This window comes from Blennius ocellaris (genome assembly GCF_963422515.1).
Source record: "Blennius ocellaris genome assembly, chromosome: 9".
Taxonomy (NCBI): Eukaryota; Metazoa; Chordata; class Actinopteri; order Blenniiformes; family Blenniidae; genus Blennius; species Blennius ocellaris.
This window is the reverse complement of record NC_137658.1, coordinates 4,650,769-4,666,322: the sequence shown is the minus strand read 5'-3', so window position 1 is coordinate 4,666,322 and position 15,554 is coordinate 4,650,769. Positions and strand designations below refer to the sequence as shown.

Genomic DNA, 15,554 nt, shown 5'->3' with positions numbered 1-15,554 from the left:
AAAGGCATAAAAGAGACTTATTTTCATTGTGGTCCTCAGAAAACTCGAAAATAGTGACATGGTGATGGAACAATTAAATAGAAAATTGTACTAAAAGGACGGTATACATTTAGAATAAATGGATACAGGTTTCTTTTAACCTCTGGATGTCAGAGTCAGTAAACAGCAACAGATGTTTAATTGCGCACTGGTTTCAATGTCTCCCCCGACACTTCGCTGATTGACTTTTAGTCTCTTTAATTAATTCATTATTTTCTAGATTCCTCATTCCTCCTCACCTTTAACGACGCAGATCTCCCGCGAATAGCCACACACATTCACGGGAGCGACGCTCTTCGTCGCGCCGGTTTAAAACGAAGCGCTCGGTTTAACGACATTTCATCCCACACTCGTAGACATTGTGCATCGTGGGATTTTAAAGTGTTGGAGTAGCTGTTTTTGCCGTGGCAAGCGTGGGCGTGCTGAAACGCCAGTGGCGGAGGCAGGCGAGCAGGCATGCTGATGAAGCCTCAGAGGCCTGGAAGCTCGCTCCCTGCAGCCTGTTAGCGGCAGTCCCGGTGGAGGGGTGGGGGGTGGGGGGGGGGGGGGGGGGGGGGGACGCTAATACGACGAGAGACATCCTCTTGGAATATGTAATGCCACCAGCCGCCGAAGCCCGGCTTCCCGAGGGAGCGCCGCCATTCCCCGAGAGCAGTGACTCACAAATGTATTCCACGCCAGTTTGTCCCGAACGCCACTAAACCTGCAGTCGGTAGATACATACTGTCAAGTAGTGTATCCCGAGATGCCGGGGGGAAAAAAATGCTTTTCATCTGTGTTTTGCAGATGTTTTTTTTGATAGCTGCTGATTTGTCATCACCGAAATGGTTTCTCTAAGAGATTCCATACAAATGATAAATAGGCAATTTACCCAATTTCTCCACTCTCATCCTTGAACACTCTCTCCAATTAAGATAATTTAATTTCCACAAACACTTTTTTTTTTTTTATCTTAATGCATCCCCACAAAGTCAAATAGGCTCTTTCTCTTTTCCATTAACGTCACATTCACGACGGCCCACTAGAGCGTGTTAATGGCGAATCTCTCCCTCGCTGCTTCTCTCCTGAGAGGCTCCAGCCGGCAACTTTGTGATCATTAGCCTGCCTCTCTAACCTCGCCGCTCCTGCTGTGTACCATCATCACACACACAAAAAAAAAAATCTCCCAATAATGAATACATATGAGCCTCATTTGTTTTTGTGACTGTTGTGTGGAAACAAAACCACAAGTTCAGTCTCCTGAGTCAGTGCAGGTGTCTTTTCCCGTCCATATTTTTAAATATATAATGCATTTTTACCAGTCTGTGCAATCTTTAATGTGTTTTAAGATGATTTGTGGTCGAAACCTTTAAAAAAATAAAAAAAATCAGTTATAATCAGGCTAAAAGTTATAAAAGGTGTAGATTCCTCAAAAACTCAAGGTGAACGTTAGTAAAATGTGAATTTCGCTTGTGACCAGTCAGTGGATGACAGATGGTCGCCATATTCAAGATACAACCTCCCTGAAATCTCTTATTAGGTGATTGTGATCCATCAGTCTCGACCTTGAGTGTGAGGGTTTGAATCCCAGTTGTGGTTAGAATGACATCGGATATAAAAACTGCCCACGTCCATGATGCAAGCTGTAATTACTTGCTAAAATAGATGGTTCACACGGGACTTTCACCAGTTGGACATGCAATAACATCGTGGAGTATTACAGTAATTATACAATTTACAAGCACATCGGTAGATGATTATGTCTTTTTGCATTGAGATTTGTTTATATTAAGTGTTTTCTCTGATAATGACCATGAAAGTGTTTTAAACAATAATATCAAGTACGAAAGATTGATGTATTTATATATTGCTTGGTTAACTTTGACGGTAGTGTAGAAATTCCTCAAAAAAAATAAAAATAAAAAATTGATTATTAATTGATAATTGGATTTATCTTGATGGTTCAAGGTCTATTTGGTGCTGGTTAGTTGAGAAGCAGTTTGGCTTTGCTTAATAACTGGGGATTGGTTGCATTACTGCCACCTAACGGCCGAAGGCAGGATTCAGTTTGATAAACACCCAGTTTCCTTCAAATGATTCTCTTTGGGTATTTAAGGGAGACTTTGACACAGAAAACACTTCTGACTGTTTGAAATGTATTTTCTGGTATTTTTCTGTCAGTATTGAGTTTCCTATGATGCTTCAGAGAAAAATAAAATGACAATTGATTCCCTTCCTTACAGTATTGCAAGTTATTGTGCAAAAGTACAATGTGGCCTGAATCATTTCAGAAGATTCTTTCCAATATCTAATCTCGGCCCCAAGATCTAATCACACTGTGTCGTCTCTGTAAATCATCCTTAGTCATGAGTTCCATCACAGTCGATGTTTCTTTTGCACAGAATATATGGTTGGTTTTTTTTGTGCCATTGTTTGGAAATCCTGCCTTCACAGCAGCAGATCATGACAATCTTAAAGACAGTGGAAGATAAAGTAGTACTCTGACTGGTTTGTTCAGTGTAACGCACAAAACATGATTATAATCAGTCAAGATATCTTCATAGTTGGCAAAAGTATATATTATTCAATTAAGCAGAAGTGCAGATATTTCTGCATTATAAAAAAATATTTGGTTAAAGAAGCAATTTTTTTTTTTTACTTTAGCAAAGGTGAAAGAAGTTGATAAAAAATTAATTTTAACTTTATTTATTTTGTTTTTTGTTGTCATATACACCAATATGAGTCCTTAACTATTATTATTGTAATGCTTTGTTTGCTATTGTGGACACAAGTTTAATCATTAACCGCGACTCAACTTGTATTAACTTGGCTGAACTTTGTATAAAACACGATGTATTCCATTTAAAATTAGATGTTATACGGATTATTTCTGAAACAGAAAGTCTTGGGATTCAATGATCAATAAGGCTTGATCACTTTTGAAGCTTGATGCTTTTTGCAATATCAATAATCATCTGTTGATTTGATCCTTTAACTCTGAGGTTAAAACAATTAACAAGCTCGTTTTGGCAATATAAAGAGCAAAATGTGTGTTAAGTGTTCAACTGTGGGCTGTTAAAGTACGTCGTTCTCTGGAAAAATACTCAAGCAAAGTAGAGAAGCTTGGAAGTGTGACTAAAAAAAAGACGTGGTTTGAGTATCTTCTCCTTTTTTTTCTGCGTCCGCAGAGGCCGCCAACGGGAGCATCCCCACGGGCCAGCGGCCGCCGCCTCGGATCCGCAACGTCCAGATCAACAACCAGATCGTCAAGCTCAAATACTGCTACACCTGCAAGATCTTCCGGCCGCCGCGGGCGTCTCACTGCAGCATCTGTGACAACTGCGTGGGTAAGAAGTAGTCTGTTGATCACTGCCGTCCAGTCGCAGCCGAGGCAGAAGGGAGAAGATGAGGAGATTTTTTTTTTTTCCCCCACCGTTGCAGAAATAGAATTGCTTTCTGACATCACGATCATTACTGAAGCCGGAACTTTAATTACCTCGCTGCAGTCACTTGTCACGACGGTGGAATTATGTAAAGATTTTTAAATTTTTTTTAAAAAAGTTTTAGAAAACTGATACAAATGACCTTTATCTCTCTTTTGAAGATGTGAGTTACATTTTGAAGGTAGTGTGTGTTGTGTTGAGGTGTGTGTGTGTGTGTGTGAGTGATAGAATAACAGCGATTGGGCTGCCGACGATTGAGGAATGTGTTTGAAGGGAGTGTCGACCCGCAGCCGATAAGAGGAGACAGTGGGGGCTCAGTGAGGGAATAAATGCACCGTCATGGTGAACACTGCTTCATCTGTGTCCACCTGCTGTAGGAAATCGCACAAAGCGGCCTCGTGTCACTCCTCCACACACATCTCAGCTTCGCTCGTAAATTAAAGTCTGTCAGTGAACATGCAGCCACACAAAAAGAGAAAATAAAGCCAGTTTTTTTTAATGATTCGCAAATGTGCCGTTTAATAGATGTACTATAGTTCAGCCTGTGTGAAATAGTGTGTTCGTGTTAGTCTGACTTCAGAAATCCAGCTTATTTAAACCTGGAGCGACATTCACTGCATTTCAGTTGCTCTTTTTTTTTTTTTAAGAAACCATCTCTCGTTTAAGACTTTCTTTATGTTCTCATTGCGAAGTTGAGCACATACAAACACATCTGACACGGAGGTATATTATGCAACGGTGCTTTCGTAACTTTTAAAAACGACGTTGTGCGCTTGGCTAAATGCACTCATGGGATTATTGGGACGGTGTTTTTAAGAGCGCTTCAAAGTGCTGCAGCTGTACGTGTAACCAACTGCTCTCTAATATTGTAAAAGCGCTTGTCAATTACACGGCATAGAAATGTTTTGCTTGCGATACAATACAAAGAAATTAAGAGCGTCATGATTTCATACAGAGGTCAAAACATATCGGGTCAAAAAAATGAAATAAATGAACATATTATTTATATCATCTTAATAAAAAACACTTTTTGTGACTTATAGCTGCTTTAAACTCGACCCTGTTACACACACACAATGTTGTTATCACTCATTAACATCAGTTCACTGCTTGTCATGTTACCGACTTAATTTTCTACACATTTAAAATATTGCTGTTTTTGACGGTTTACACTACAATAATGTGGCTATCATCACTTTAACCTTGAAGTCGTGTCGTTGATGGACAGCATTCAGAACCGTCACACTTTTAGTTTATTGTGAACATTAACACGTCGTTTGGCTCATGCTGCGTTCGAATTCTTTGTTCAAACAAATTGCAAAATGAAAACAATCACAGAAGAATTGAGCTAAAATAAAAGCCCTGCAGAATGTGAACATGGCATGAGATGACGTGTTCTCACATGATGCTACTGTTTTTAAGACCGTTTGAAGGCTTCTTGATTTTCATGATAGGAAAAGATAAAGGGAGGGGAAGCATGAAATCAATGCTCCAGGTTTTAAAGTGACAGACTCGCCTTCTTAGATTAATTGACACGCTGAAATGTGCTAATGAGCCATTGAATAGTAAAAATAACTTCAGGGAATAAAAAGTATCAATAAGCTTTGGGCACTTCAAATGACAGAATCAAATTTGGAGTCACCGGTTAATATAAAATGGACATTTTCCACCGTAAGCAGCAAACGTGTGTTACTTTCCTGCAAACCAAAAAGAAATCGCATCCAGTCATTTCGAGCCTCAACGTCTCGTCCCGTCTTCCCGCCGTGATGTTTACATTAGCACGTTAGCATTAGCATTAGCATTGTTGTGAAACTCCATCTGCAGTGTTGCAGCAGTAGCAGGAGTTGTTTACCTCGCGTTGTCCATCCGACCCCCCGCCCTGCTTCCGTCTGGCTCGGCTCCAGATGACGGATGAGCCGGCGGCGGCTATATTTAGACCCCCAGACGCCGCAGCTCAAAGCTGTGTGTGATTCAAAAGAGCTGAAACCGGTGTATTTTTAACTTTTTTTCCTTTTTTATCCCACCACTCCCACCCATACGTCGTTTGATTCCGGCATATTTCGCATTAACCCATCAACCGCTTTATTAATCCTTTTCTCCGTTTCACGCAGACCGCTTCGATCACCACTGTCCGTGGGTGGGAAACTGTGTGGGCAAGAGGAACTACCGATACTTCTACCTGTTCACGCTGTCGCTGTCCCTGCTCACCATCTACATCTTCACCTTCAACATCGTCCACGTGGTCATGCGTGAGTATCGCACCGAGGCTTGTTTGTCTCCGTGATGGGTTCTCGTGAGAGTTGTCGTTTTGTTTGTTTTTTGATGAGTAAAACTCTCCTTCTCTCTGTTTTTACCGTCCACAGGCTCCGTGGATAAAGGCTTTTTGAACACTTTGAAGGAAACGCCTGGAACATATCCTTTAAAACCTGAACACTGTCATTAAACAAAAAAAAAAACATACATTAGACTATTTATAGAAACTGATGGAAGCTTTACTTTTTCACAAAATTCACTGTTTCTTTACAGTCTGAGCAGAGTGGCGCTTACTTTTTTTTTTTTTTTATCTACAGCAATTACCTTCCATTATTCAACCAGATGTATTTTCCAGAAGCATCGGTTACATTAACATTGTGGATTAAGTTCTTAAACCAAAACACTGAAGCATTGCTGTCGGGGCAGTGTGTCGTGGGTGCAGCAAGTACAAGCTGAATAATTTAAATATACATATTTCGATCTCCGTACTATTGGAGAAAATACTTACAGGTATAGGGATGTATATGAATTATATCATTGAACACAAGGAGAGATGTAGGAGCAGGTAGATATCTTTCCAAAAGATGCTTTAAATAAATGCATTCCTCTACAATGTGATGTTGCGTTACTCCGTAAGACATGTTTTCATAAATTGCCGGAAATATTAATCAGATTAGAAAAGTAACAATCCATCTGGAGTCTGAGATGTGCGAGTGTTCGCTCGAACCTCTATCTGTTTGAAAACACATTAATCTGGGAAAAATATGCTGATTCGTGACAATTTTCAGTGGGATTCACACTTCGATTAGCACTTGGCATAAACTTTGCCTGGAGTTTGCAGACATGTTGCATATTTTCCTGACAAGATGTTAAATTCAACGAGTTTGCAGCAATCCTGCTTAAAGCCCTCAAAAATATAATTTCCCGTTTGCTCATAAAAAAATGTGTAACCAATTGCCTGATAAATACTCACGAGTATTCACTTTTCAAAGCAGAGCGACAAAAACTGCAGCTAATGGAACATTTCTTGCACTTTCTAATATAGATATATAAATATATGGATTTCTACAGACTGAGTAGAAATCGTGCAGATATTTTGAATTTAAGCAGCTTGTTCTTCAGACCCAGCAACTCACACATTGCAGGATATGAGAAAAATCTAAAAAGTAATTTTAAACGTGTTGCTGTTCACTGTCAGATAATGAGCTGAGAAATGCGAGAGCATGTGTTTCGCCACTACTTACAGTCTTGGCTACAACTGCTCACTGCGATGGCTGTGTGCTCTGGCATTATGATATTTTAATGGATTTATTTCCAGTATGATTTCCACTTTCATATAAAACCTCTCTGTCTCTACGCTCATCTTTACCCCCCCCCCAACACACACACACACTTTAATCAGGTTACATAATTTTGTGTCGTCACCGGACGCTTTGCTGTTTGCTCAGTGAGCCGCCAGTCGGGCGGAAAGCATCTGTTGCTGTTTTCTTAACTGGCTCCCACTGTGCTGGAGGTGCTGGTGTGTTTCTTCACCCTGTGGTCGGTGGTGGGACTGACTGGCTTCCACACCTACCTGATCTCGCTCAACCAGACCACCAACGAGGACGTGAGTTCATGTTGTTTTCGGGGGTTCGCGTTGTTTTTGTAGGAAGTTGTTTGCGAGCGATGTTTTTTTTTTCTTTTTTGCCCCCCCCCGCTGTTCTCACTGTAAACAGTAAATGAAGCATTGCTACTGGGTTTCTCATGATTCTGAGAGATGTTGGGTTCAATGCAGCAGCTTTTCAGTACAGCTCAGTAGATGAAGAAGAAATGGGATTCTTTGGTCCAAACCAGGAAGTAAATGTGAACAAAGCTTAAAGAAAGCCTGATAATCCACACGATTGTGGTTATGACTGAAACCTACAAACTGGCCTAAGCAGAGTGACCCGAGAGCATCTTATCTATAAATAAATTCCAGATGCAACTGAAGAAACCCACCAAACCATCCTGATTGGAAAAATCTTCTGGGAAAATAGGTCTGATATTTTCCCCTTAAGGTGATTTTCGACTCAAAGAAGCTTAATTAGATGCTTTAATGTTACTTTCTTGCTCTCCTGTATTGCCTCTGTGAACTTCCACCATGGCTGCCGTACGGTTCTATCCAGGTCAGGGTCGTGGCTCGCTGGAGTTTGTTCAAAAGCGGGAAACACCATAAACAGGTCGTCAGTCCATCGCAGGACAAGCACAGAGAGACTGACACACTTAGATTCACATCTATAGGCAAATTGGATTCACTAGTTAGTTTTTGTATTCGGGGAAAAAACCCACGCATGCAAAATATGCAAACTCCATTTGGAAATGTTGTCATACTAACCACTGCACTATCATGCAGCCCTGAATAAGAAGTTGTTGCTGATGTTTTCTCTTTGCGATTTAATCAGTTTGATCTCAAGAGGGAAACTTTATTAATGAAAGTTCATGGACCTTCAAGACGCCAGTGAAGACTAATAAACACAAAATGATGGATGGAATTCTTCTAAATCCAGATGAAAAGATGCAAAAAAATTAAATCCTCACACGTTCAGCCCTGGCGTGTTTAGTTGGAGCCTCATCTCCGATTTATTATTTTCAGAAAACGTCTTACTTCACGCGGCTACAGAAATAAACGCACGACATAAACGTTACCAATTTTAGGACCGCAGAGCCGTTTCCATGGCGACGGCACCGCCCCGGCTCGGCGCTGAAGGACACGGTGCTAGTAAACCGCCGCTTGTTAAACAAGGTTATTATATTGTAAACGAAAGGAGTAAACGTCTCTCAGCTGGAGCTGAAACAAACACGGGACTGTTTGTTTTCCTTCTTCAGATCCAACTTCACATGAAACACGGTTCACCAGTCATATCACATTTTATTTTTCACCCAGTTTGGACCCTTTTGAGGCGCAGAAGTGTGTGAGTCTGTGCCGTGTGAGGGAACGACGTGCACTGGAAATCAGACTGCAACAGGCTGACTACAACCACATTCGACGAACGTTTGGAGTGTTATCACTCATTCGGTCTTCATTGATTTTGCACAGAGACAAATTACCCTGCAAATAATTATTGCTCGTCCAGAAACGCTGATCAGTTCTGCGTTTTTGCTACTTTTGAACATTATAATCCCACTGAAACGGTGTGAAGCCCTGTGTTCCATGAAGCATGTGGCCCATTATTGTGGCCGATGTGAATCGGCTGATGAGCGGCGGTGCTGCCGGCGGATGAATCCACACGGGGAGTCGGTTATGGGCTGCTGGGTGTGTATATACACTGGCTTTAACTGCTTATGTACTTCATCAGAGGCTTTGTTAGGACTCGTCTTACTGCAGAGTCTCTGACGAAAAGCAGCAGCAGCAGCAGCCCTGAAGATGCTGGTGGGAGGTTCTAGATGCCTGAAAGCAAGAGAGTGCACTCGTACTTTGTAGTAATGATTAATTTATAATCCCCCCCCCCCCCTTTTTTTTTTTACCCTTTCCTGTGGGATGACTGTCCTCATTTTTTCCCCTCCTCATTGAGCAAAGCTCTGCAATGTGCACGTTGCTCCAGGAGTTGAAACAATGGCTGTCAGCCCGGACATTTCAACATCTGCGATTGGCCTAATAATAGATGCATCGATACCTGCAGGGGTCGGGCACGACGCCAGAAAACAAGCTGTGGAAGAGAGGATGGGGAGGAGGAGGCGACGGGGGGGAGGAGGAGGGGGAGACTGTCGTTGGAGGGACCTTGAGCGTTGGAGGAGACGCACAAAGGAACTGCTGACCTACATCTACAACACTTAAAATAAAAAAATAAAAAAATCTTTCTTCAGTCTGGCAGGAGGGTCAGTCAGTGCAAACTGCAGACCGGAGTCATCTTATCAATTATAAATGCACCTGAATCAAACTTTCAGTCTTATTTTTAACAGCATGTTTTCAGAATATGGTACAGTCAATGCGTAGAAAGGTTTTTAATTGCACTTTTAGGTATTTGAGGCTTTATCACCTTACATTTAAACTCAAATATTTCTCCTTGTTCCCTCTTATATTCTTCATTGTGTGTGAAGAAGACTCTGAGTGAAAATATCAAAAGCAACCAAGAGAGCCGCAGTGATCGAGTAGCATCCATAATAGATGAATTCAAAAAGACTTCCTGTTTCAGACTGGTCAGGTTATTTTCTTTTTCCCTCAGAATGTAATTATAGTTTTTAGCTTATCCTAACATGTGTGCATATCCATCACACACTGCAATACTGTTGAAGTATCTTTACAATCGCGTGAGAAGAAAGTGAGCCGATTGTCTGACACGTCCTGAACTTCATCCAATAGAAAACAGATTAATTGATTTCAGTTATCAACTTGAACTCATGTGTAACGTGTGACTCACACACACCAAACAGCTGGCTGCTGAAACAAGTGTCTTCCTTCGAACCAGAATATATAAATACAAAGAATACCACATTACATGTATACACATGACAAAAGACTGACTGGACTTTGATAATTAAACTACCTTTCCATGTATTTCAATATATTTGGTCAATCCGGCGACGCTCTATTTCTTTGGAAGTCACAGTGTAAATTATTGGCAAGAGAAAGAGCACTGTCATTTCAAAGAACGAATCACAGAGCACAAAGACATTGACAGAATCTACTTGAATGTTTTTATTTTGTCCCAAATCATTGTTCTCACAATGCTTGGCAAGATTATCGCATGGTCGTACCAAAGTGTGTATCAAAAATAAAATAAAAATCTATGGAGGTAAATGCATTTTGCAGAGTTATAATAGTGTCTGAGTGTCAACATGAATAGAGTGATGTATAAAGAGTGATGAGGTAAGGTAGTAATAAATAAATGGAAGAAAATGTGTGAAATTAGTAATTAATTATAACTCGTCTTCATTTTAACCCAGAAAGCATGCGGAGGAGGTGCGGCAGCGTCTGCAGTTCTCGCTTTCTGGCTCGCAGCGTCAAACGCCTCCTCACGAACAACGGGTGGTGGTAGGAGGAGGAGGGGGGGGGGGGGGTGGAGGGGAACTGTGAAGGGAGGCAGCAGGAGCACGCTCGTTAAATTCACCACTGGACTGAGACAGACACATTCAGACTGGGAATATTCAGTGAAAATACAAGCGTATATTAATACAGCAATATGGAGTGAATCATAAAGCAGCTATTAACAAAGAAATTAAAGAGTAAACCGAAAGGCAGCACAGTGAGAATAAAGAAACCACTGTGAAGATGAAGGAAAATGAAATGGATGATATGCAATAATATTGTATTGCAACAATCTGGCTGTAATTCTGACGTCCAGTCAATCTTCATCCTGCATTTGCTGTATGGGTGAGACAGAAGCCAGCACATATTACTTACAGACCACAATTTTGGATATCTAAAGTTTGATTTTCATAAAAAAGTGCATAACTGACATCTGGAGTATTTGATATAATTCTGCAGCGATGATTTCATACAGCTCGGGTGTTTCCTCCGCCCTTGAAGCCATTAAAAAATAAAAGCTGAGCAGTGCCTCCTGCTCTGCAGTGAGAAAAGACTCCATCAATTGGGGGGGGGCACGTTGGTATGAATTCTGAGATTTTTCAGTGAATTACTAAAGTGGTTTCAGCCGGCCTGTTGCTCCGCCCGGCACGCAGAGTTCCCATTAAACCAGGAATCATTAAATCCTGACGAGACAGATTTTAGTAGGTCAAACCTGAGCCCGGGGGAATCGCATCTAAAAATGGAGCTGTGCTCTTGAATGTGGTATAGAAGTGGGGGAACTGGGAGGATTGCATGGATGTTGGTTGATGGTGTGTTGGGTTTTTTTTTTCTTTAATAAAAAAAAAGGTTTTTCCTCCTCTCTGCTCAGATTAAAGGATCGTGGTCGGGGAAGAACAGAGTGCAGAACCCCTACAGTCACAAGAACATCATCAAAAACTGCTGCGAGGTGCTGTGTGGGCCCACGTACCCGAGGTAACCGACGCACACCGCCTCTGATGTGCTGCGCGGGGGGGGATTCACAAATTACTGTCTGTCAACCGACTGGGTTTGCAGGGAACAGAGATGAAAGCCCCATTTGCGCCCAACGTTTCTTGTATGTGATTTTTTTTTTTTTTTTTAATTGGGGGAGTCAAACAACATATCAAACCATACGAGAGAAAATCCTGTTTGTTGAGGAAAAAGCACATTTTCATTCTCCTCTTCGTTTTCTTCACATAAGAACCGTCGCTTTTCTTCTGAATACTTTTAAAAACACGGCTCGGCGTGTACCTGAACGCCTCGCGACGACCCCCGCCAAACCTCCACATGAGCCATTAAGCTTCGGAGTTTGTTTTCCCAAAACAGTCGCACACTGTTACACCTCCACACCGCTGCAGAGGAGCCTCTCTGTTGTCTGTGCGTCGTTTCATTTAATCGCCACTAATTGGATCACAGTGTTTTTTTTTCATCTTCTGCTTGCATTTACGCCTTCTGCAAGGCCAAACGCCGTCGGAGCTCGGTCTGTATGAACTGTAGCAGAATATTTCAATATCTATGTAACAAAGAAAATTAATTTTTGTGTAAATACTACACACATCTGATTGGATTACAGCTCAAATATTGTAACTTTACTACAGAAAATATGCTAAATATGCAATATGCAAACATGATCTCCTCTCAACGGTTCTGTGTGCATCGTGTGTATGATTTCTTCATGCAGGCTTAGTCGGAGTAGAATCTTTTTCTTGTGCTCGAGGTTGTATTTCATGTCTCAGCCTCTCTGTGTGTGTTTTGTCTGTGAGCTTCCTGTCGATGGCCGTGACAGATCACACTTTTATAGATCCGTCTTCTCTGTCCGTCGCCTCGTTCTTGTTGAGTAACGAGCCGGACTCCGTCGGTGACTGATGTCCTGTCTCGTCTCTCCCTCCAGCGTCCTGGACAGAAGAGGACTGATGCGGGAGGATTCGGCTGTTCCTGCAGCCGGCACCGCTCCCCTCCCCTCTTCCTCCGCCACCACCACCTCCTCCTCCTCCTCCTCCTCCAGCAACCCGGAGCCACAGACCACGGTGAGCACACACACACACATACTTGAGAATATGGATGCAGAGCAGACATAAAACAGGAAACCAGTGGCAGACGGTGAAAAAACAAATGTGTGTGAGAAGAGCAGAGCCATTTTGTACCTGCCTGCCTTCACACACTCGCTGGACAGTCGATTGCATTTGGTTTCTATGTAAATCTTAATTTCACTCAAACTATTTGTTTGCGAGCATTAACGCTGACAAAAAACATTTACGATTGTTTCTTTCCTTTCCTTTGGTTGAATTACCGGTATTTACAATTTGCCTCATGTTCTGTTTTGATTCTGTCATAATGAATGTGGCCAATAGAGGGCAGCTTTGGAATACAGTTAAGTTTTTTTCCTGCCTTTATACATGTTCAAACAAAGCTGAAATTTTTTTATCATTTTTCTTTATTTTGTAATCGAGAATGGTGTTATTTCAGAGAGAAAAATCAAAGAGCTGTGAGTCTGAGGAATGTCGTCTTTATAGTTTAAACATTTATATGTGACCGTATAAGAAGATTCCAAAAGTGAAAGTCTTGATAAACTTTAGTGTTTCAAACCCTCTGACACCACAGACGCTGCAGGTCACACAGTCTGCCGGATCACACATTTCACTGTAACACCCCTGTTGTTTGCTTCTGTGCACTAATGCTGCAGGGGAGAGAAAATGATGTGCTAAGGGGATATTTATAGATATTTGAAAACATACTTGTAATGTTTATCATAAGCTAATTTAAAGGTGGAATTATTGTCATTTCTTAATAATTAGAATAAAACGAATAATTGGTTGTCACATGTATGTGGTCACTGGTTAAAGCGTGTCCTCTCCTCATTGCGAACGTGATGCTTTGTTGTATTTCACCACTGTTACAGCTTGTTTAATCAGCTCAGTGTGTGATAATGAGAAATGGCAGCAGATGCAGTGTCTAACAACCTATCGTTTAATTTTTAACATCAATGTAGCTGCAGTATTTAAATCTGCATATAGTAACACTCTGGTCTTTATAAATGCCAAAATGGTGTTATTTCTCCTTAAAGGGTCTGATTCACTTTTCATCACGTTGTCCTCTTCCTACAGAAAACCACGGCTCCGCTCATCCCCAACGAGCACACACCGGACGACGCCAAGCCGGGCATCCCTGTCCCGGCGGAGAAGAGCCCCTCCCCCAAAGAGGAGTCCCACGAGAGTGTCCCTCCCCTGGCTTCACCCGAGACCGACGCAGAGTCGTCCATCGCCAAGGACAAGAGCCATTAGCTGCACCGGGTGGTGGTGGTGGTGGTGGTGGTGGTGGGGGGGGAGGTCCAAGCCACCCTCCCCCCGCCGCCGGCAATCCTGCCCACTCACACACTGAGAACGTTACCAATCGATGTCCGCCTGCAGCGCGGCGGGCGACTCGGTTCATCCTCCGACTCCCGGGTTTCTGCTGCCGCGGCTCCTCCTCCTCCCTCCTCTCCTCTTCTAAGTGGCTGCGGAGCTGCGTGATGGACGGCTCGCTCCTGCAGGAGGGGCGATCGAATGGAAAGTCGGCAGCTTTCTTTTCTCCTGAAGCACTGCATGGATAAGACACACGACAGGAGAGAAGCTGCTGGAAAACATACAAACAAAAAAAAAACAAACAAAAAAAAAACAAACACTCCAAGTGTTCGGCTCACCCACAGGTGGGCTCGCTGTGATTGTCAGTACTGCAATGGCTCTTTATTTAAAACCTGTATTATGACATTTATTGGGACATACGAGTTCATATATACTGCTTTCAAGCATCTGGCAGAGACGGAAGTTATTACCTCTGAAAAATTGTTGTGAAACTTCATACGGTCAGTTTATGTTGTACATACATGTACATGCCCTATGCAAACCCAGAAGAGCGCCGGCGGATCGGCGCTGCGACCACTTTTGGAAGAGCGAGCGCGACGTCCAGGCGGGACGAGGGCGTGGACACCCCCGAAACTGAGGAAAATCTGCCCCCCACCCCCCCAGAAAACCTCCTTCCAGGCAATGTCTACCTTGTATTCCGATACTGCTGCATTCAGTACTGTTCTCACTAACGTACATCGGGGGTTTTTTTTGGTGGGGTTTTTTTTTTTTTTTTATGCCCGTCCTTCCATTTTTATATAACCCAGGATGTGAGTGTGACGACGGTTCTCGGAAAAACAGAAGGAAGTGACACGGCTGCAGCTTGGCGTTGGTGCTGACGTTCAGCCTCCGTGTGTGTGTGTGTGTGTGTGTGTGTGTGTGTGTGTGTGTGTGTGTGTGTGTGTGTGTGTGTGTGTGTGTGCGTGTGCGTGTGCGTGTGCGTGTGCGTGTGCGTGTGCGTGTGCGTGCGTGCGTGCGTGCGTGCGTGCGTGCGTGCGTGCGTGCAAGAGAAAAAGGCCTGATGAGCGCAGACACCCGTAGTGACAGTGCCTTAATGTAGCAGACCAACAGAGGAGCCCCCACCCCCCACCCTGACGGAGGAGGAACTACATATTGTGTAGTGATTCTCAACAAGGAGTTGAAATCCCCCCCCCCCCCCCCCCCCCCCAATGTAAGGGAAGAGCTGAATAGACCCTCCATGTAAGCAAAGGAAAAGGTTTCACTCATTATTTAATAGATGGAGACAGAAAGCGACGTGTCCAGTCGTTTCTACAAACCCTGAATATGTTGAATGTTTCGGACCTCGACTGACCTGCGTGATAATCGCGGCAACGCAGCAAGTTCAAGCGTTCAATCCGATTTAAATTCAGGGAGAAAAACGTTTGACCTTTTAAGTCAGTGTCACACGGCTGTGGCTTGAAGATTGAGTGTTTGCAACTCAATTTGCACAAATTCAAC

The 15,554-nt window shown here is 42.7% G+C and overlaps 1 protein-coding gene across 1 annotated transcript in view; it reads left to right on the top strand.

Moving 5' to 3' along the window:
* The window catches only part of zdhhc9 (zDHHC palmitoyltransferase 9), a gene marked incomplete at its 5' end in the record, with an annotated part of 29,731 nt that extends 15,357 nt beyond the window's left edge, over nt 1–14,374 (top strand). Inside the window, 7 exons of the mRNA XM_080502830.1 lie at nt 3,207–3,365; nt 5,573–5,710; nt 5,825–5,873; nt 7,218–7,320; nt 11,567–11,670; nt 12,608–12,743; nt 13,821–14,374. Of these exons, the coding sequence (XP_080358956.1) occupies nt 3,207–3,365; nt 5,573–5,710; nt 5,825–5,873; nt 7,218–7,320; nt 11,567–11,670; nt 12,608–12,743; nt 13,821–13,997 (866 nt within the window). The 3' untranslated portion in view covers nt 13,998–14,374. The remainder of the gene's footprint in view (nt 1–3,206; nt 3,366–5,572; nt 5,711–5,824; nt 5,874–7,217; nt 7,321–11,566; nt 11,671–12,607; nt 12,744–13,820) is intronic.
* Nucleotides 14,375–15,554: the final 1,180 nt, after the last annotated feature.